The sequence below is a fragment of the Chenopodium album genome, chromosome 17, assembly GCF_948465745.1.
Source record: "Chenopodium album chromosome 17, dcCheAlbu1.1, whole genome shotgun sequence".
NCBI lineage: Eukaryota > Viridiplantae > Streptophyta > Magnoliopsida > Caryophyllales > Amaranthaceae > Chenopodium > Chenopodium album.
The window spans coordinates 30,677,689-30,697,875 of NC_137850.1; the positions used below are offsets into that span (position 1 = coordinate 30,677,689).

Here is a 20,187-nt window from a genome sequence, read left to right on the forward strand (position 1 = left end):
GACCTGTAATTGTTACTTCCTCTGTCTCTTTATTACACTTCCCTTATTCTTTATTATGTGAGTAATAAATATTAGAAAGGGGACTCTAATAAAGAGACGGAGGGAGTATTAATATTTAGAGATTGTTTAAAGGGAGTCCCGTTATGCAAGAACAATTGTATAACGAGGGGTAAAAGTGTAATTTCACTTAATTTAATACTTGATTAAAGAATAGTGCCATTAAGTGATCAATAGTATCATTGGGTGATCAAATAGTACAATTGAACATTTCAATGGTATTATGTATGCATTCAGTTGTACTATATATGCATTCAATGGTATTAAATACGTGCATATATAATATTACTAAATAACTAATGGTATTATATAAACTTTCGATGGTACAATTAGAATTAGTCCCACACATCTTTCTCTTTTTTCCTTTTCTCTCATTTCCTTGTGATTTTTAATATTTTAGTATTTGTTATGCAAATGCATAACAACACTGTATTAGTACTTCCTCCTATTATTTATGCTCCACACATGTATACGCATATGCTTTAATCATATTGTACATTACATAAAAAGCAAAAGCTTAACCATATAATATATACATTAACTTAAAAGCAATTGCATTAAAAAAATCATATTTACACAAAACCAACCTACTTCATACATTTTAAGTTCCAAATCCTATGAATATGAAATAGCGAACCAACTTTTATATTTCCAAAACACAAAATAAAACATCAAAACACAAATATGGAGTTGAAATCCTCCATTAATGAAACATGGAAGCTCTTCTCACTAGGAACCTTTGTTGGTTGCCTTCTTATACTCCTTATCCTAGACAAAAGCCACCAAAACACAAGTCTTTTAGCTGCTAGAAATGCTATGTTACAATTTGGTCATTTTAAAATGCTAGATTCGCCAACTGATGAAATTATCAATACTTTGAACCCTTCAAATTTTACCACTACTAATCCTATGGATGCGTCAAACGCTACCGCTCTTACTCCTACGATGAATGATCAACTATTCGCCATCGAAAACGTGAGGACTCCAATGAGCCAAACCGAGAAGAAGTGTAACATGTTTGATGGGCAATGGGTTTATAACCCGGATGAAACTCCTACTTATGATTCGATCAAGTGTCCTTTCCTTGAAGAGAAGATGAGTTGCCGAGTAAACGGAAGGCCCGATTTCGAGTACGAGAAATGGAGATGGGAAGCTAACGATTGTGATATACCATTGTAAGTGTATTCATTTTCACTTATACAAATTATACCAAGCTAATATCTAATTTTTACTTTTATCATTTAAAAACATTAACTAAACTAAGCATGCTCGGTGGGGATTGTGCGGAATTTATTTACTTATGACTTTAGGATTATAAGTTCGAGCTTCACCATATACCTATAATTTCGAGTAAGGGATTTGCTCTTGTCCTTGTCAAAAATAGTTAACAAAACCTGTTCAGCATGTTTGGTCGGGATGGTGGGAAGTCAACTAATAACTTTGAAATCACAAGTTTGAATCTACCATCTACATATGTTTGGGAAGAACGAATTTATCTTTCTCCTTAAGGAAAAAAAAATTAATTAACATTTATATGGATAACTTATGGCAGATTCAATGGAACAGACATGTTAGAAAGGCTGAGAAACAAGAGAATGGTGATATCAGGTGATTCATTAAACAGGAACATGTGGGAGTCACTAGCTTGCCTTCTTTACACTTCAATTCCATCTTCTAGAATTGAAGTACATGCCAACCAAGTAGTGTATAAAGTTCTCAAAGCAAAGGTATTTATATAATTATTATAGTTTCTACTTTAATTTATTTTGTTGGGTTAATTATGTCCTGTTTATTTTGGTAAGGAATCTTTGTTCAATTCATGTTACTTTCTTCATTTCCAATGCAGGATTATAATTTCACCTTTGAGTTTTACTGGAGCCCATTTTTAGTTGATTTTGATACAAAGCACAAAAGTGGCAAAAATGTTCTTGTTCTTGACAAGCTTTCGCCCAATTCTAAAGATTGGCTGGGTGCTGATATTATGGTTTTCAACTCCGGTCACTGGTGGTCTCATACCGGTAAAATGAAATCGTACGTATCCCATACCTTTATACTCTTGATACTCCATACTTTAGGATTTGTTCTTCTCACCTTATTTTTTTTATTAATTGTTTAATTTTGAATAAGTGGACTATTTTTTTTTTAATTCACATGGGAGATGCTATAGATGAGAGTGCGCGGCAGCGCGGGTGTGTGTCTAGTGCTCCTCCCTACTTAAATTTACAAGAAAAAAACAATACTTGTCCATTACTTAAATATTGGAAAAAATATAGGAAAAATTGAGTTTATAAATCCCAACGTTGGGTGGTTTACTATGAAAAATCTCAACTATACATTATCCCTCAAAAATCCTAACTTTAATACCCATTTTCATTTAAAGATTCCAACAGGTCACCAAACCTGTTACTTCAGGTTACAATCCACGTGTCAACACGAGATTGGTAAAAAAAAAAATTCAAAAAAAAAACTAAAAAAAAAATTCAAAATTTTTATTTTTAACAAGAACAACAGCAGCCCCCACACCCACATCCCGGAATACACCCTACCCCACCCCACCCCGCCGGATTATCGTCGTTTTCCAGCGGCAGGGGAGGGATTTTCGGGGGGCGATTTTTCGGCGGGGTGAGGTGGGGGTGGGGTGCGCTAGATTGGTTTTTTTTTAAAATTTTTTTTTATTTTTGAATAAATTAGATTTAAAAAAAATAATTATGTTTTTTGGACCACTAAAATTCTGAGAAGTAGTAATTTTTTTTTTCTAAAACAAAAGAGTTAACCTTCTCTTCAGGTAAGAGGTGATATGGGATCTTTAAAAGAAGATGGGTATCAAAGTTGGGATTTTTTAGGGATAACGCATAGTTGGAATTTTTCATAGTAAACTGCCCAAAGTTGGGATTTATAAACTCAATTTTTCCAAAAATATATTGCATCGTTTTTCTAATTTTCATTTATAAATATTAACATTATTATTCGCGCTATAAATAACTAATATGTTAATGTTAATATCTCAAAAGTTTTAAATCACTTGAGTTTTTTTTTTTTACTAATTTACCTACTATCCTCGTTTAATATGAGGTGCAACAAAGACTCATCAAGTATTTCTAGACTAAATTTCTTTGTAAGTGTTTAAAGAGAATGATAAAGATGCATGTAATGAAAAGAGAAATAAAGAGAAATGATAACTTAAAAACGAATTGAAAGAGTAGCAATCATTTTAGTAATTTTTTACACATAGTATTAAACGGGGTAATATATAATTTTGTGGTCTAGGACTTGCTCATTTTCTTAATTTTCAGGTATTCACCCCATGTTACAATATATTGCAATGAAAAATTAACTCTAAATTTTGTTCATGACACAATAGGTGGGATTTGTTCGAGTACAAGGGAGAGTTAACAGAGGAAATGCCACTAGAGATAGCATACGAACGGGCAATGAGAACATGGGCTACATGGATAGAAAACAACGTAGACTCGACGAAAACTGTGTACTTCAGGAGTATTTCAGCAGAGCACAAAAGTCGACAATATAATCAATGGTGCTACAATGTAACAAAACCGATAATGGATGAATCATATGTATCCGTCTACCCAGAGTCGCTTGTTGATACCATTGAGACCATGATAAATGGGATGAAAAATCCAAAGGTGAACTACATGAACATTACCAAGCTTTCTTCGTATCGAATGGATGCACATCCATCGGTTTATAGGAGCATGGACTGGAAGAACATTACGAAGAAATTCGAGAATGTTTTGGGTTACGCTGATTGTAGCCATTGGTGTTTGCCTGGATTGCCGGATACTTGGAATAGATTGTTGTATACATCTCTGTTTTATAATACTTCAGATATTACTAGTTCTTGATATTTATTTCTTTATAAGTACAGCTGTAAGTTTTTTGAATTTTTATGTTTTTGCCACAGATTTGAGAAAGAGTGGTTTTCAATTGTAGGAAAGTAGCGGTTGAAAGTGTGTAAAGTATTCAGTTTTACCGGATTGAATTAAATTGTAGAAAATCAGAATGATGTTGAACTACATGCAACGTTTGTATTTTACTGTATTGAATTACTCTCAACATAAACGTGGAGAATATTGTCAAGATACAATTGAAATTTAGATGTGAATTATCTTAAACATAAAAAATAATTATAATCAAAGTTGTGCATTGATAAATGTATTAAAAAAAAAGCTGATACGGTATTGAGTGGAAAGGCAGGAGTGGGATTAATAATTGTATATATGTAGCAATAATATTGAGCGTATCCTTTCTGTGTTATGCAATTACAGGCATACTGACTTAATGATTAATCCAAAGCCTATTAGTATCTGAGCTAATCTTTTCATTTACTAGAATTTTGATGAGCTAATCCATTCCATATAATGTATTCTTCTAATTTTAGGAATGGTATACAACATGACATTAAGGATTTTAGTGAAGGTGAAAGGACCTTTAATTTATTGGCTCATGCACAGTACTAATTAAAAACATTTTTTAATTTTTTTTTTTATTTTTTATTAACTTGATTAATTAGATTTATAGTACCACAAGGCAGAGGTTAAGTTTGATACATATGAATACACTTTAGGATAAGCAAATTCTTTCCACAGAAACTAATAACCATTTTTTTTTTCTTTCTTTCTTTTGGTTTTTTTTGTTTTTTATTTTATTTTTATTAATTTTTACTTCTATTTTTTTGAAACCAATTATTTTTTAGTTTATATATGGTTGACTTCGAAGTCCATTAGTTGTCCTAGTAATAATTGTCTAAAATTCCTTAACTCATTTGTTTATCTGCTAATAAAAAGTACCAGGCCATTTACAGATCATTGAGTCAAAAGTCCACAACTAGTGAAGAAAGGATACTTGGTACCATGTTGCACGATATTAGAAGTTACTAAACTACTAAAGTGGTGACAACTTTTGTCCATTGACTGAGCTGTACTCATACAGTCATACTATAAACTAAAATTGCTAGGTAATCAACATGCAAGGGTTACAAAACCTGGACCCTACGTACTTACTTTGTCCGATTTTTTTATACTTGTAATATTTTGACTTTTACTCTATTTATTTGTTTTACTTTGATTAGCATTGATGATTCATAACTAAGAAAAAAAAATGTAATCATGTGAAATCTTATTTGATTCGTCTTAAATAATAGTATTTTAATATCAATGATTAAATTTTTTATATATTATTCGTAATTAAAGTTATTATAGATATAAATAATAAATCGACAAGCATGAAAAGAAAAGAGTTGCAACCATGCCAAAATCAAAAGGTGAACGGTAAAAACTCCAACCAAGTTGGCCTGGTCATGATGAATACTCAATTTATCTTGCATTGACCTAACAAAAGGAGATCACTTTTCAATTCAATTCTTGCTAGGTGCACTTTGGGGGAAGAGATCCCCTCTTTCTACAATCCAATCTTCGTGAGGAATTTCGATCCGATAGAATTTTTCATCTTACTGTACCTTCTAAAATTAAATGATTAGTCTGGATGTTCTTTTGTTTTTTTTTGTTTTGTTTTTTGGCACGGTGAAAGACATAATCATGTTATTTTTACCAAAGTTTAAATAATTAAATTAAATAAAATAAAATAAACGACCATTTTAATCTTGTAAAACATTTATTCATGAACAGGGTAATTCTTATAATTTTTTTCTTATGTTTGAGGTTGTTTAATTTTACCTAAAAAGAAATTCTTGCAGTGATGGAATCTTGCGAAGAGCTTTGTAGGATATATAATGAGGTATGAAGTCTATGAACTGATGTATTTTCTAATAGTAGTGTAGATGCATTGGTCCGGGAAAATTACGAAGCTACTTGTATAAGTGGAATTTTGTAATGAAAACGTCAATAGGGCATGCAATAATTCAAGTTAGATTAGAATAAATTATACTTTATCTGTTTTTTTTAGTTGATACCTTTCTATTATCATGCTTGTCAACGCATGTTTTTAACGACTAATATATCTAATTATAACCATTGTAAAATTATAAAAGTAGATAATAATAAAATATACATTGAAATAATTCAAACAAGATCTAATATGAATATGTTTTATTGTATCTATAAATCACAAAAGCGAGTCAAAGCGTATTGTGTGAACACTACTACATTTTTGACCTATTGCAACCCCCAAATCCGTTGCATTAGGCGTCAAAATCCGTGGCATTAGGCCTAATGCAACGGCTTTGTACCGTGGCATCTGCTGGCGTTGCAATAGGTCTAATGCAACGGTATTTGACACCTAATGCCACGACACATATGGTCCGTTACGTTAGCTCAATACCTAATACAACGGCATGAATAATCCGTGGCAATAGATTATTAACTAAAAATTATGATAAATTTGACACCTAATGCAACGGCAATTCATATATTTTTATTTATAATTATTATTATTATTATTATTATTACACATGAACCTAAGTATTTCGTATATAGACATACATGAATTTATAAAAATATGATAATAAAGGGAATTTTCATTAAAAATTAAGAGTACATACAAAATGTCGTACTTAAAAAAAATAAATTACAAATAAATATCACTTAGAACTACATGTTTATTAGGTCAAAACATAATTCTGATAATAGTTTAGAGTTGATAGTTTGATAAAAACACGAGGAATATTTTATCTTCTATAAGATCTCTTGATATATTAACACAGCTCTCACGATGACATTAAAAGGAGGCCCTGAGAAGATAACATCCGAAGCTCTACATGTCACTACTCCACATAGGCGATCCTGACTTGCTATTGTTGGAAAATTTAAAACTTGGTCTCTGTAGCATATTAAAATAGAAGTCATGAACCATCAAAGATAATCAAATAGGTATAACATATATCCAGAAATAAGATAAACACTATATATCAATATAAGTTAGGAACTGCCATAATAATTTTGATAAATGGATGAGGTGATCTGACATAATTAGGAGATTGACTTTTGCACTGAAGAAATCATACAAGAATTGATGAAGTACCATATATAGTAAGTATCAGAAAATATAATTGTTTAAAATATAATTGTTTGAGTTACCTGTAGCATCCATATGTAGTACATAATATCAATATTTTAAGTATAATTCATATCTAAGTCCTACAACGTTTTTAAAAAAATACTCTTTGGGATAAACAGAGATGTCATTTAATCATCACGACCAAGATATCATACTACAGGTTCCCTTTAACATAATTAATTAAGGAATTAAGGAAAAAAAAATGGACTTACAAGTACTGAATATAACCATATGGACTTACAAGTAAACCATAGTTGATAAAACAAAGTTAATAGTAAGAAATAGAGGTATTGGATTCCCAAGTTCAAACAACAAAAAAAAAAAATCAAAGAGGACATACTTGGCCCTTTAAATATTATACGAAACACAAATCATACAAAAATGGAGCACAAGAGTGCATATCGAGCATTCACAATGATAATGCTAGCAAGAATGAGACCATTATAATGCTCCCTATTTTTTCGTGCAGACCTTTTAATTTAACTATGACTGATTTTCTATTCAGTTTAGTTGTATTCTCTCACCTACTACCACTAGGACTTACTACTGCTCAAAAGCTTAAAAGTATTACACTAAACTTTTGAGCTCCAGCAAAATATCTTAATGAGAAGGTGGTGTTATAAGGGAGAAAGGTTGATCAGTGGTCTATAGAGGTGAACGGGTAGGGAGGCAGTAGAGCTGGATGGGAAAGGATAGGGGTACATCAAAGAGTAGACACTGAGTGAGTAATAGTCTAAAGATTCTAAGAACTATAGTAGGCACACCCCCCCCCCCCCCCTTCCCCCTAAACCCCCTCAAGTGTAGCAACAACATAAAGTAAGCAAACTAAATGTAAGAACATGCCAATAGTAATGCTTCTAAGCACACCAACTAATCAACATAGTAGTTAATAATGCTAAGATTTTCAACTAGCTCAAACCAGACCACACTCGTCTAAGATCCTTTTTGTGAGAAAACAAGTTTCCATTAAGAAAGCATGATATCAGTATGATACTAATGGCAACCTTAGTAATATAGATAAAAATGCATTTAAAATTTCCAGAATACTTGTATAAGTCAATTACTCAATAATGGATGGAAACAAACCATGTGTCAAGATATATAATCTTTTCTACCCCAGGGATAGTAGTAGCAATACTCAACTGCAACAATATATAGGGAGTAGGAGCAGCACCCACAGTTTAAACCAGCAACAATTGAAATCACCCATGTTTATTGTTAGGTGAAGTCGAGGGTACTCCCAATATGCCTAAAAAATTATACAAAATTAAACCAAAACATTAGTTATCTTTTTTTATTCATGATTTGAAAGGAACTAAACCCCAAATTAGCAAACAATTTCCATAAGCACTTATAAACCAAAGGCATAATATTTCACATTCATTCATTAATGCATCCTAGTTAATGAAATGAAAAGGAGATAATGACTTACCCGAGAGAAGCCCAATCTTCTAATAACGGTCAAAACTGAAATTTTGACTCAATTCAATATTATGAAATTAAGCAAATCAAAAGAAAAATAAAAATTATTAAGCTAATGTAAGATATTCAAGAAAAATCAACTGAATTCTAGTATAATTAGAAGATAGAGATGAACATAAAATCACAAAGATTGTGGCATTAGAGAGGTACAAAGAACCTGCAAAAGAGGGATGGTAATTAGGGTCGAACTTGAGTATTAGCTATCTCATGGTTTAGCCATGATTAAAAGTAAGCTTTATCATTGACTCTGCATTATTCACAAGAACCCCTATGTTAGCTCGGAAAAAATAACATACAGACTGTAGAGTACGTCACTAATATATTATGTCCATAAAACAATAACTATATATGCATCTAACATACAACACAAGTGACTTAATAGAAGTAAGCAATAATTTCCAAAAGAAATTCATTGCTATTTAGCCAATTACAACTACTCAAATCAAGCACAAAATAATGGAATAATCCTTGTTATTAGCTGATTGTATCTAATCAAATGGCTTTAACTCCATCAAATGACAAGCACAAAATTAGTCAAAAGTTAAAATAAAAAACTAAGATTTAACATTACCAATAATTGAGGAAAAATCCCAAGTTGATTATCTTTTTCTAAACACTAATTAAACTCTAAAAAAAAAAATAATAATAAAATAAAATAAAATAAAATTGTCCAATAAAAACCCAATGAATTTAATCTCCATATAACTAAATAGGATGAAACCATTCTATTCTTCTTTTTTTACTTTTTTTTAGCAATTTCCCAAAACCCCTAAATTGTCAAATCTCCGAGTAAATACAATCAATAATAGCAAAAAACTCTCACAATCGTCATCATCAACCACAAATTAACAATTTCCTATTACGCCAACTTTAATTATAAATGCCTAACTGACAAATACCCTGAAAATTAAACTGAAAACTAGAACACCAACCTCCACAAAACAGTAAACTAACAACAACAAAAAGCACAACAACAACAATCAACAAGGAGATAAAATACAAAATTGAGAAGACATCCACATATTTTTTAGATTGGACAATTTCTCAACTTACGAATTGTAGGTTGATGAGACAACAATGTAAATGGCGGCAACATATAATTCAGTGCAGCGATAGAGGAACTTTTACCAGCAACATATAATTCAGGGCGAATGAAGATTGAAGGTGGCTGTTCTCCATCGACTTATCGGCGCCGTGTTGTGGCTGTTAAAAATTAATTTCAAATAATTGAACAACTAAGGGTTAATTTGTGAAGCTATTAAGTGGAGATTTGAGAATGATTGGAAATAATTATGAAAAGGAAGTAAATTAAGTAACTATGTGAAGTAATTGGAAATAATAAAAAGCTCTAGCAATCTGCAATTTCTCAATATTTCTCTGTGTAATGAGTTTGTTTGTGTTTTTTTTTTTAGATTAGATTGGGGCGGGCTTTCAAAATTTTAGGGAAATAATGAGGTGGCAAACCCTAAAATTTTAAGCGCTAGCTAGTACAGATTTTCTACCGTTGTAGTAGCTATTATTGCCGTTGCATTAGCCTATCTAATGCGATGGCACGTTAAAGCCGTGGCATTAGCCTTATATTAGTATAAGCCGTTGTAATAGACTTAATTAATGCGACGGAAATGAAATTGTCGTTGCATTAGATCTTTTTTAACCGTTGCATTTGATTGAAAATGTAGTAGTGGAATAGTGTAAAAGTCAAACGGTGTCAACTAAAAAAAACGGATGAAGTATATGAGTACGTAATTTTGACTAGTCCTAATCCACTATTGTTATATTCTAAAACTAAGTTGTAATCGGTAGGGTATTTTAAAAAGGAAAAACAATTATACATTCTTAATTTTTTCTAAGTAAAAAGAAGGATCCTATAGAACCGACACCTGTCACAGGCTTAGCCAGCCTACCTCTGCAGGTCATCGCTTAATAGTAGAGGGGGAGGTAAGGGAATCCCTCTCCTCCCAAGTATTTTGTAGTAGGTGGGGCTCGAACTTGTGACCTCAAAGTCACAAGGTGAATTCCCTATTAAATCTACCAAACTTTGCTTGTTTGTACATTTTTAACTATAAATTTAGGATAATGTGAAGTGAATATCAAGTTAAAGTAAAAAAATACTATATTTTCTGATATGCAAATAAATAGTCATAAATACTACTTGTACTTCATATTTCAGTCAAGATTCATTACATATTTACAATTTAAAGGTACCATTCTTATGACTTAAACCAAGCCATCTGCGAAATATAAAATTGTAAACCAAAATTCAATTTTTGGTAACAGCTAATGTTACATATTACAGCTAATGTGAGTTCCATCCTTTGGGCCTTTGGCATATTACAAGAGGATAGTGACAAAAAAACCAACTCAATCCACATTTTGGTAACAATAAACTAGCTATTTCCTCTCTTATACCATTTTTATGACTTCTTGGTTTGCCGAACAGTCAGATCATGAAGATTAGATTTTAATCATAATCAAATAATATATTAATACTTAAGTAACTTTTTTGTTGAATTACATGAAGTCTTGTACTTTTGTACGTAAACTTTCCAGTTAAAAACGACATTGAGCTCTGTGTAATTTTGTTTTCATTTTATTTTTTGTACAAACATTATCTTATTGTAAAATTTTAGTTAGGCAATTAACTGCTTAGCAGTGTATTATTGTTTCTGAAGCCAGCTTTTATTTGTTCTATTAACGTGACGTGATCATTAATTTAAGTTAACAAAAATCAAGAAATAATATTAATAAAATAATAATTTGGAGAAAAATGGATCAGTAGTGTTCATGTTCCTGTTACTTCATTTGATACCAACTTGGCTCCCGCTTTTCAACAATTTATATATTTTTTTTTGAACGGTTTTCAACACTTTATATGAATATTATAAATAATAAAATGGCAGACTCATCGTTAATATCATGTGTTAATTAAAAATCATCAACTTGCACAAAAATTAATTATAGGTTTTTTTTTTTATTAGTGGATAAACATGGTTCCTCTGAGTGCGCTGCAAGGCTGTAGGATTTTTTGTGTTCCGTCTCAAATCTCTACTCTCTAGGCACCGCTGGCCTTCTTTTACCAGAAATTATTCATCAAATATCGAAAACATTGTGGAATACGGGTTTGTGTCGCACCCGTCACGGAAGAGTTCAAATCCATAATTCTATAACACCAAGGAGATTTCATCTCAAAATCATACGCTAATGAGGAGAGTAGCCCCTTAGCTTTATAAAGTGGTGGTAACTCTTGAATTTTTTCAATGTGGGATTTCATTATTACTACACTCCCCCCTTAATCTTTTTATTGTGGGACAAGAGAATACTCACATGTGGTTTTTCATGGGCCTAACACTCCCCGTCACATGTGAGTTGTTCATAATTTTTTGGCCCAGTATACTTTAGCCATTAAGGCCCCAATCGTGAGATCGTGGGCCTGGCTCTGATACCATATTAAATACGGGTTCGGACTTTACCGTCACGGGAGAGTACAAATCCACCACTTTACAAGACCAAGGAGGTTTCACCTTAAAATCATATGACAATGAGGGGAGTAGCTCTTTAGCCTTGTATAGTGGTGGTAACTCTTTAATTCTTTTAATGTGAGATTCCAATACCACTACACTCCCCCTTTAGTCTTTTTAGTATGGGACAAGAGAATGCTCATATATGGGTTATTCAAAGGCTTAACAACCATAGTCGAAAAATACGAGTATTATCCAACGGATTAAAAAAAAAAAAAAAAAAAAAAAAAAAAAAAAAAAAAAAAAAAAAAAAACATGTAGCTTTCTTAATTAATCTTGAAATATGCCCAGTCTCACTATTCTGTAAGAATATTACTTTAGATAACAAAAACTCTACTTTTAAATCCTACCAAGTAACAAGTAACGGAGGTTATTTGATAGTGGGGATGATCACTTCACGTAGTGTTTGACCCGCACATAATAGACTTGTAATTATTTTCAAACAAAATTAGAGTAACAAAAACGCACGATGCGTTCATCATAGCTAGTCATATCGGAAAGTTTTTTAGGTTAGGCATTACGGTATAACATTAGTTATTAGTAGGTTCATTAGGAAAAATATTTAAATATGTAAACAAATACTTTTAGTGGTATAAATAAGAATTAATATTATTGAGAGAAAATATGTAAATGCACATTTTAGGGACATAATTGTCTCAACACCATTCATAAAAGTGTGGTAATACTTTTAAAAAAGGTAAATACGTAAATCAACAAATTTAGAGACATAATCGTCTCAACACTATGCATTAGAGTTTACTTACACTTTTAAAAAGGTAGGAACATATATTGCCTTTCAAGCAAGGCCCGTAAAAAGTATGCTCTTTATAGGTCCATCTTATAGTTTTTTATTTTAAGGGGGGGTGGAGTAAGGGGGCAGGGCGAGGGATCGGATGGGATGTGCTATTAATAACAATGATAGGCAAGTCGTGCACCTAACAATGATAGGCAAGTCGCGCACCTAATTACAATGGTTGGTTACCTTCTGAGAATGACACCACTACTAGAAATCAGGTCATTTCCGACGGAACGGTTCCGACGGACACTAAAATCCGTCGGAAAGTAAGAAATTTCCGACGGATTTTATTTCCATCGAAAATCCGTCGGAAAAATCTTTACTTCCGACAGAAAATCTGTCGGAATTGTTATATTTTCCGACAGATATAAATTTCGTCGAAAATTTCCGACAGAATTAATTTCCTTCGAAAACTTCCGACCCCCCAAAACCTTAATTAAAACGGCGCCCCCTCCCCCTTTCATTTCTGATTTCTCTCTCCTCATCTCTTCTCTCTCTCCGCCTCTCTTCTACTTCTCTCTTCTCTCCTCTCTTCTTCTCATCTTCTCTTTCTTCTCCTCTCCTCTTTTCTCTTCTCTTCTCACGCGTTTCTTCCTCCCCTCTTTCCTCACGTCTCTTTCTCACGGGTCTCCTCTCTCTTCTCCTCTTCTCTTATCTTCTCTCTTCTCTCCTACTTTCATTCCCAACCTTAAGAAAATTTACCAAAACTGAAGATCTTCCGCGAGAAAGCTTTCTTAAAGGCGGCGCCGGCGCCGATGGTTCTGTTTCTCACTGGTCAGCCCTCTCTTTCTCACGCCTCTCCTCTTTTTCCTCTGCTCATGGTCTATTTCATTCATATTAATGGTTTAAATGGTTAAATTCGACCATGAAATCCGGTCTAGAGATTTCATGGTCGAATTTAGCCATATTAAACCAAATTTGAGGAGAAATTAACATCCAACTTCGTGTTAAAGTATGTTTTCTTGATTTTAATTTTCGTCGAAAATTTCTGACGGAATTTTTTGGGAACCGGAAAATCTCTTCCGAAGGAAAGTTCCGTCGAAAAATCCGTCTAAAAAGTGTTTCCAACGGAATTTCCGTTGGAAGAAGACGTTTTTCCTTTAAAAGCTTTTCCGACAACCGGTTCCGATGGAAATTTCGTCGAAAACCTCGTTTCCGTCGTATTTTGAGGTGTTTCGGATGGAAGAGCTGTTTTCTAGTAGTGCACGAGCCTATAAAAGAAGAGTGCTCAAACGGCCCATCAAAGTAGGGGACTTTGTGTTACAAAAAATGGAGGCAACAGGTAGGGAAAATGAGCAAGGCAAGCTGAAACCTAACTAGGAAGGTCCCTACCGGAAAGCTTTTTGTTTTCAATTTTTGATTATTTATGCTTTAATTACATTTATCTCCCAATGGGAGCACCATCTACGCAATGTGCAGACGGCCAAATCTAAATCATTTGTCTACTCCAACCTGAATATGACATCCGGCGACGTCTATCCAGGTGAATTCGTCGCAGAGAGCATCTCCCATCCAGGTGGTACATTGCTCTATAAACTTATCGTAAACGGAAAAGACTGGTTAGCCCATCAAGGTGTATTCATTGCCGTTTCACTTAAGTAATCTAAAAGGAATGGAAACAGTGCAATAAAATCGTGTGTCTATAGACACTAGCCGGTAACCAACCATTATTCCAGGTTAGATTATACTAAGAATTGTATACTTCTAAAGGGTCCTCCCAATGGGGTAAAAGGATGTTTGAGTATATAAATGGATTATGAATACCCCAGATGGTGAAAAAGATAGTTCAGTAAACTAAAACCTGAAACCGCATGGGGGCCAAATGTCTAATCGCCTGTATCTTGGACGAATGTGTACTTGGTTTGGGGAAATCACAGTAGTGATTGATTGACTAAGGAACATCTCATACCCTTTAAAGTATCAAAAGTACCTAAGTCAATCAACCAACCTTCAAAACCAACCACACATCCGCCTAGGGGCAAAAGGCCAGCCGGTTTGTTAATTGCCGCACGCAACTAATAAGTTAGGCAAATTCAAATATATATATATATATATGTATATATATATATATATATATATGTATATATATATATATATATATATATATATGTATATATATATATATATATGTATATATATATATATATATATATAGGTATATATATATATATATATATATATATATATATATATATATATATATATATATATCAAAAAACAATTCAAGCATAACCGACTTAGGCTGCAATTTCATAAAATAAACCTCGACCAAAAGGCAAGGAGAGTGATTGTTAAACCGGATACGCATCCGAGAAAGTCAGGAGATTGTTGAAACTACATTAAAATACTCGGCACGCAGGTCGGAAATACCAGCGGTTTGCCGGAATAAAAGCTTAATTATGCTGGTTTGGATGAGGCGGCAGTGATTGGTCATGGCCGAAGGTAGGCTCGCCTTCGGTCTGACCAGGTTGAGTTTGGTTGGGATCAGCTTGTATTGCGGCTTGGTTAGGATCAGCCAGAACCTAACGTCCTACTGCTCCTCAATCTCCACTTCTTCCTCTCCCCTTTCCTCCTCCTCCTCATCCTCATCCGAGACAATATCGACCCATTCTTTATACGGAGCCGGCGTAGCCAGACCTAGGAGTTAGGCGTCGTATACCTAAGTGGCATACCTGTACCTCAATCCCACTCGGCATCTGGATGAATGAGCTGCCATGCTATCTTCATAAGCTCCTCACAGTCCTTCTCATTCTCCGCAACCAGTCGGTTCTCCTCATTAGCAAGCTAAATCTTGTGGTTATTGCACATCTGTATCATCTCATCTTTGAGCCGGTTAACGTCCTCCCGGAGCTTGGTATTCTCCTGGTCGACTCCTTCCAATGCCTTGAGATCTGACTTGGCATCCTTAAGCTTAAGCTCAAGGTCAGACGCCTTATTGTTGGCCGTCTCAATAGCAACTGTGAGCTCTTTAACCAGCTCCTCCTATTTCATCTATTTGGCTTTAGTCTTAATGTCAGTCATAGTATTTTGGAATTGAGAAGTGTTAATGGCATTCCAGGCACGACTATTGGCGTCCCTTACCTCCTCCAATGTTTTTCTAAATAGGGCTTTGAGCTCGTCTATCGTCAGCACCGCTTGCCTGCAAAGCATAGCAGGCAAGAAGGTGGGTTAGTTGGCATATTATGGAAAATCAAACAGCTAAAAAACGCTAAGTTACCTCAGCTAGTAGGGCAGTGATGCGTTCTATGTTGACTTGATGCGTTGCATGTTGACCTGATGCAGCCTTGGGATCCTCACTATCCGCTTTGAATACTGTTGGATGTTCGGCCACCTTTGAGAGAGATTTGCACTATAAGAAGGATGTGGTGAGATAACAACATAAGCGGCACCTATATTGTGCTGGCTGCTAGACGAATCTCTCGATTGGGTATTTTGAGATTTGACTCGCATATACTCAAGCGACCACGAGAGTTCGAAACAGTCATCCATACCTTGCGCTCCTGACTGAGGGGTCGCTTCACCCTCAATCGTTGCAGAACCAGTTGCAGTACCAAGTGGCATGCCACTCTTCGACGGCTTAGAGAAGTTTGACTCATTTCCAGCCAACTCAATGCTTTCACTGAGAGCATTCAGACCTGCCAGATCTTAGCCTTCGGTTGTTGGTATTTTTTGGCCAAGTTGCAGGGAAGACATCGTCTGTGCTGGCTGACTCTTGCTCACTTTGAAGGAGGTCTTCCAGGCTCTTCAACTCTATTACGCTTGAACATATTCATAATAGATCTGGGAATGACTTTGCTTCCACTCTGAAAGTGGAACCCAAAGGTTATAACCGGTGAAAAATCGTTTGATGATAATAAAACTTTACAAGTTAAAAGGTTAGACGGAGCTTACCCCATCTTTCTTGGCCTCTAGCTGGGCCTTCTTTTGTTCAAGCTGCTCCTTCAGGATCTGAGCAGTAGACTTGGTAGGCATCTTCTCTACGTCAACCATCTCTAAACTTTTTTTTTTGCAAAAAGATCTCGGTTAATTAGATACAAAATAAATTAGACAATCCAAGTGACATCAAACTGCCGGTTATATGACCAAACGTACGTCTCTCAAACATGGTGCTAAGACCATAGGCGGAGAGGAACGCCTCATCTTTGAGCCAGTCTAGATGGGATATCCAATTCTTGGGAACAATTATTTATGTGCCATCGCCGAGGGACATAGAAGTCGTTTTAAAGAGCTCTAACTCTATTATTTCTGCTTAAGCCTTCTTAGGAATGTGCGGACGTGCACATTTCCTCCCCAATAAAGTCATCTTCTTATTGCACTGGCGGAGAAAGTGGTTGTGATGCGAGGATGGAGAAGAAACAAAGTAAAACTTGTCCTTCTAGTTGCTCCACATTGACGCCTTATCAAGCGTCATCATATACTCCGGGAGTGTGGTCAAAGTATACCACGCTCCCCGATCTCCTGGGGTGCGGCTCATATAATACATATGAGAAAACGCCTCAAAGCTGGGCGTAACGTTCTACATCTCATAGGCGGCGATAGAGCACAAGATGTTCACCCATGAATTGAGTGTAAGTTGCCAAACGCCTAGCTCGTACCCCCTTAATATAGCTCCAATACCCTAGTGGAGGAGGAAGCGGAGGTCGGCTTTGAACGCCGCCTCATAGCAGCCGAAATAATTGTCGGCATGGTCAAGCTCGTCCTCCCAATCAATGACAGTCGCCTTTGCAAGCGGCACAATTATTTCCCAATTTTGCGCTACTGGACACTTGTCTTTAAAGGCTTCGAAACTAGCCTCCAAGGTAATTTTATCCCTGGTGGACATTCATGTTTTAGTTGGGTTGCTCATAGATGGTCCTTTGGACGTCTCACCCTCCCCACTGTCAGCATCCGCCTGTTGGGAGGTTGATGCCTCAGATTTAGACCGTTGGGCGGCCTCTTTGCCGTTTTCCTAATCTTGTCCGTTTTGAATATCGGGTGCGAAGTAGGATTCCTCACCGTCTGTTTCATTTAAGATCCTATCACTGGGAGTGGTGGGGGCACCCGGAGGAGAATATGCTTCTTGCTCATATGGCATGTCATATACTTTATCCGACGTAATCTCATCAGCCGGCACTTTCAAAGTGCGCCTTCTATGCCTTGGCTTTTTAGCCATCTGTTTGACCCTCGCCATCGTGTCCTACACAGACATAGAGACGGTGGGATTTGAGGATGAGCAAGGCAGATCCATACATCTAGAGACAGTACACCCAGTCCTAGGAGATCGGTTGGTTACTTACTTAGGTTATGCCGTGTGTGCTATATATATATATATATATATATATATATATATATATATATATATATATATATATATATATATATATATATACACAAACACAAAAGCTTGAAAGATCTGAGAAGAAGAGAGACGGTTACCTTAATATAGCTTGCTGAAATAAGTGTCAAGCGTTGACCGGCTATGTCAACAAGAATAGCTGACGGAAGTTTTGTGGAAGTTGCTGCAAACGGTGATCAGACTGTCTCTCTAGAATTCTCTCTCTTTCTCTCTCTAGACTTTTTCAAATGTCAAAGATGAGGGAGGAGGGAAAGGGTAAAATGCGTATTTATAGAGGGGTAAAAATGGAGGAATCCCCATAATTTCCTCAGTATGTGAACAGTACGTTAAAAAACAGTTCACCACTTCAAAAGTGACATGTGTCACAGGCGCCACGTGGCACGCCACGTTACCTTTGTGAGGGGCAAATGTTTTGGGTAAAAATACCCATGCTACGTGGCCTAATCAGAGTGGGGCATGTGTCATCCCAGGACAGGTTCAATAAGGACCACTCACCAACTAACATGTGGCATCCCCAATCAGCAACGAAAAAGGTTACCTTTAGAGCCCAATTTCCGAGAAATCCATAAAATGGCGCAGCCCGCCAAATCTAGGTCAGAATGACTTAGAGAGGGCACATTTTCCAATGACCCTATAAATAGGGAGATTTCCCCCATTTTTGGGACACGTTCATTTAATACAAACAATAAATTCTCTCACATAAGAGAAAACACCTGATCTCGGAATCTGAGAAGATCTACTTTTACCTTTTCCGCCGTACATTTTACCTTACTCCGTACACTTTCTAACTTTATTGTCGGAGGCGGAACTCCAACCACCCAGAGTCTCCGTTCTTTTGTAGGTATAGGCGCCGCAATCCAGTGTTGGTGACGTAACTCTCACGAGGGACACAGAAAACCCCGAAACCACCTGTCACTTATTATGCATGTAGTAGTACATTTTTTCATTCTATATGTTTGTTAATAAATAGCAGCTATGCACTTAGGGTTAACCAGAAAATATTAAAGTATAATAGTTGTTGGGGGGGGGGAGTCTACTAGGACTCCAGAAAAGAAAAAATTAGTTAACTATTTTTAAAGTTTTCTAAAAATTAAATGGAATAAGTAAAAAAAATAAGAGTTCGTTTGGTTGGGGGTACTTATCAAAGGAAAAGGGAATCAACTACCCTGATTCTCTTTGTTGTTGTTTGTTAGTCATTCCTATTCCTTTTATCCCCTCCATTACCCTAAATCCTTCCAATTTGATTCCCCATCCCCCCTAGGGATTTCCATTCCCATTCCTTAGCCACCATCACACCACCATATCACCACCTTCCTCCCTACCTACACCACCGAAAAACCCAACCATCGCACTACCCACACTTTGCTGTAAAACCCTAGAAACCCTTCCCTATACCCGTAAAACCGCCATTCATCCATCCCTCCTCCGTCGAAACCCTGCGAGACGGACATCAGTTTTACGGGGATATGGAGGGTGTTTAGGGTAAAAATATACCCCGACACGTTGGCCAATCCTATAGTGATACGTGACCCAATCAAAGGGTGACACGTGTCCCAATTAGAAGATGACGCGTGTTAGCCGTAAAAGTGCACCTGAAAAGATAGTTAAGGGCCTCCTTACATCAGGAGGCCCAAATCCCAAGAAAGCTGCAAAACGGCACACCTATCAGGACTTGTGTCCAAACCTGATTGCGCCGCCAATCAGAGCACGTCATTATAGGGTAATAACCATAAAGGGGCACAATTCCCCACCCTTATAAATACCTCAATCATTTATTATGAGAGGGGTGGATTGTGACGTAATATTCAATAGAGAATTAAAACATCTCCAACTTCTCTTTACTTTCTCTCTCCAGCCTTTCCATTTTCAGGTTATTAACTTGACCGTCAGAAGAGAATATTCCGGTAACGGGATGTTCGTTATTTTGCAGGTGTCCAAACCGTCTATCCAAAGAGAGCGACTAGTGT

The 20,187-nt window shown here is 35.6% G+C and overlaps 1 protein-coding gene across 1 annotated transcript; it reads left to right on the plus strand.

Annotated features, from left to right (window-relative positions):
- The first annotated feature begins 741 nt into the window (after positions 1-741).
- On the plus strand, positions 742-3,938 carry LOC145587772 (protein PMR5-like). The gene is made up of 4 exons (XM_081644450.1): positions 742-1,232; positions 1,610-1,784; positions 1,904-2,088; positions 3,419-3,938. Exons 1-4 carry the CDS (start codon positions 742-744, stop codon positions 3,918-3,920), a joined length of 1,353 nt encoding a protein of 450 aa, XP_081500576.1. The 3' UTR covers positions 3,921-3,938.
- Positions 3,939-20,187: the final 16,249 nt, after the last annotated feature.

What these genes read in the sequence shown, in the direction of transcription:
- LOC145587772 (XM_081644450.1), top strand. Translation starts at nt 742, where the DNA reads ATGGAGTTGAAATCCTCCATTAATGAAACATGGAAGCTCTTCTCACTA. An exon ending in AACGATTGTGATATACCATT is followed by an intron (nt 1,233 to 1,609) that starts GTAAGTGTATTC and finishes AACTTATGGCAG; the next exon opens with ATTCAATGGAACAGACATGT. An exon ending in ATAAAGTTCTCAAAGCAAAG is followed by an intron (nt 1,785 to 1,903) that starts GTATTTATATAA and finishes TTTCCAATGCAG; the next exon opens with GATTATAATTTCACCTTTGA.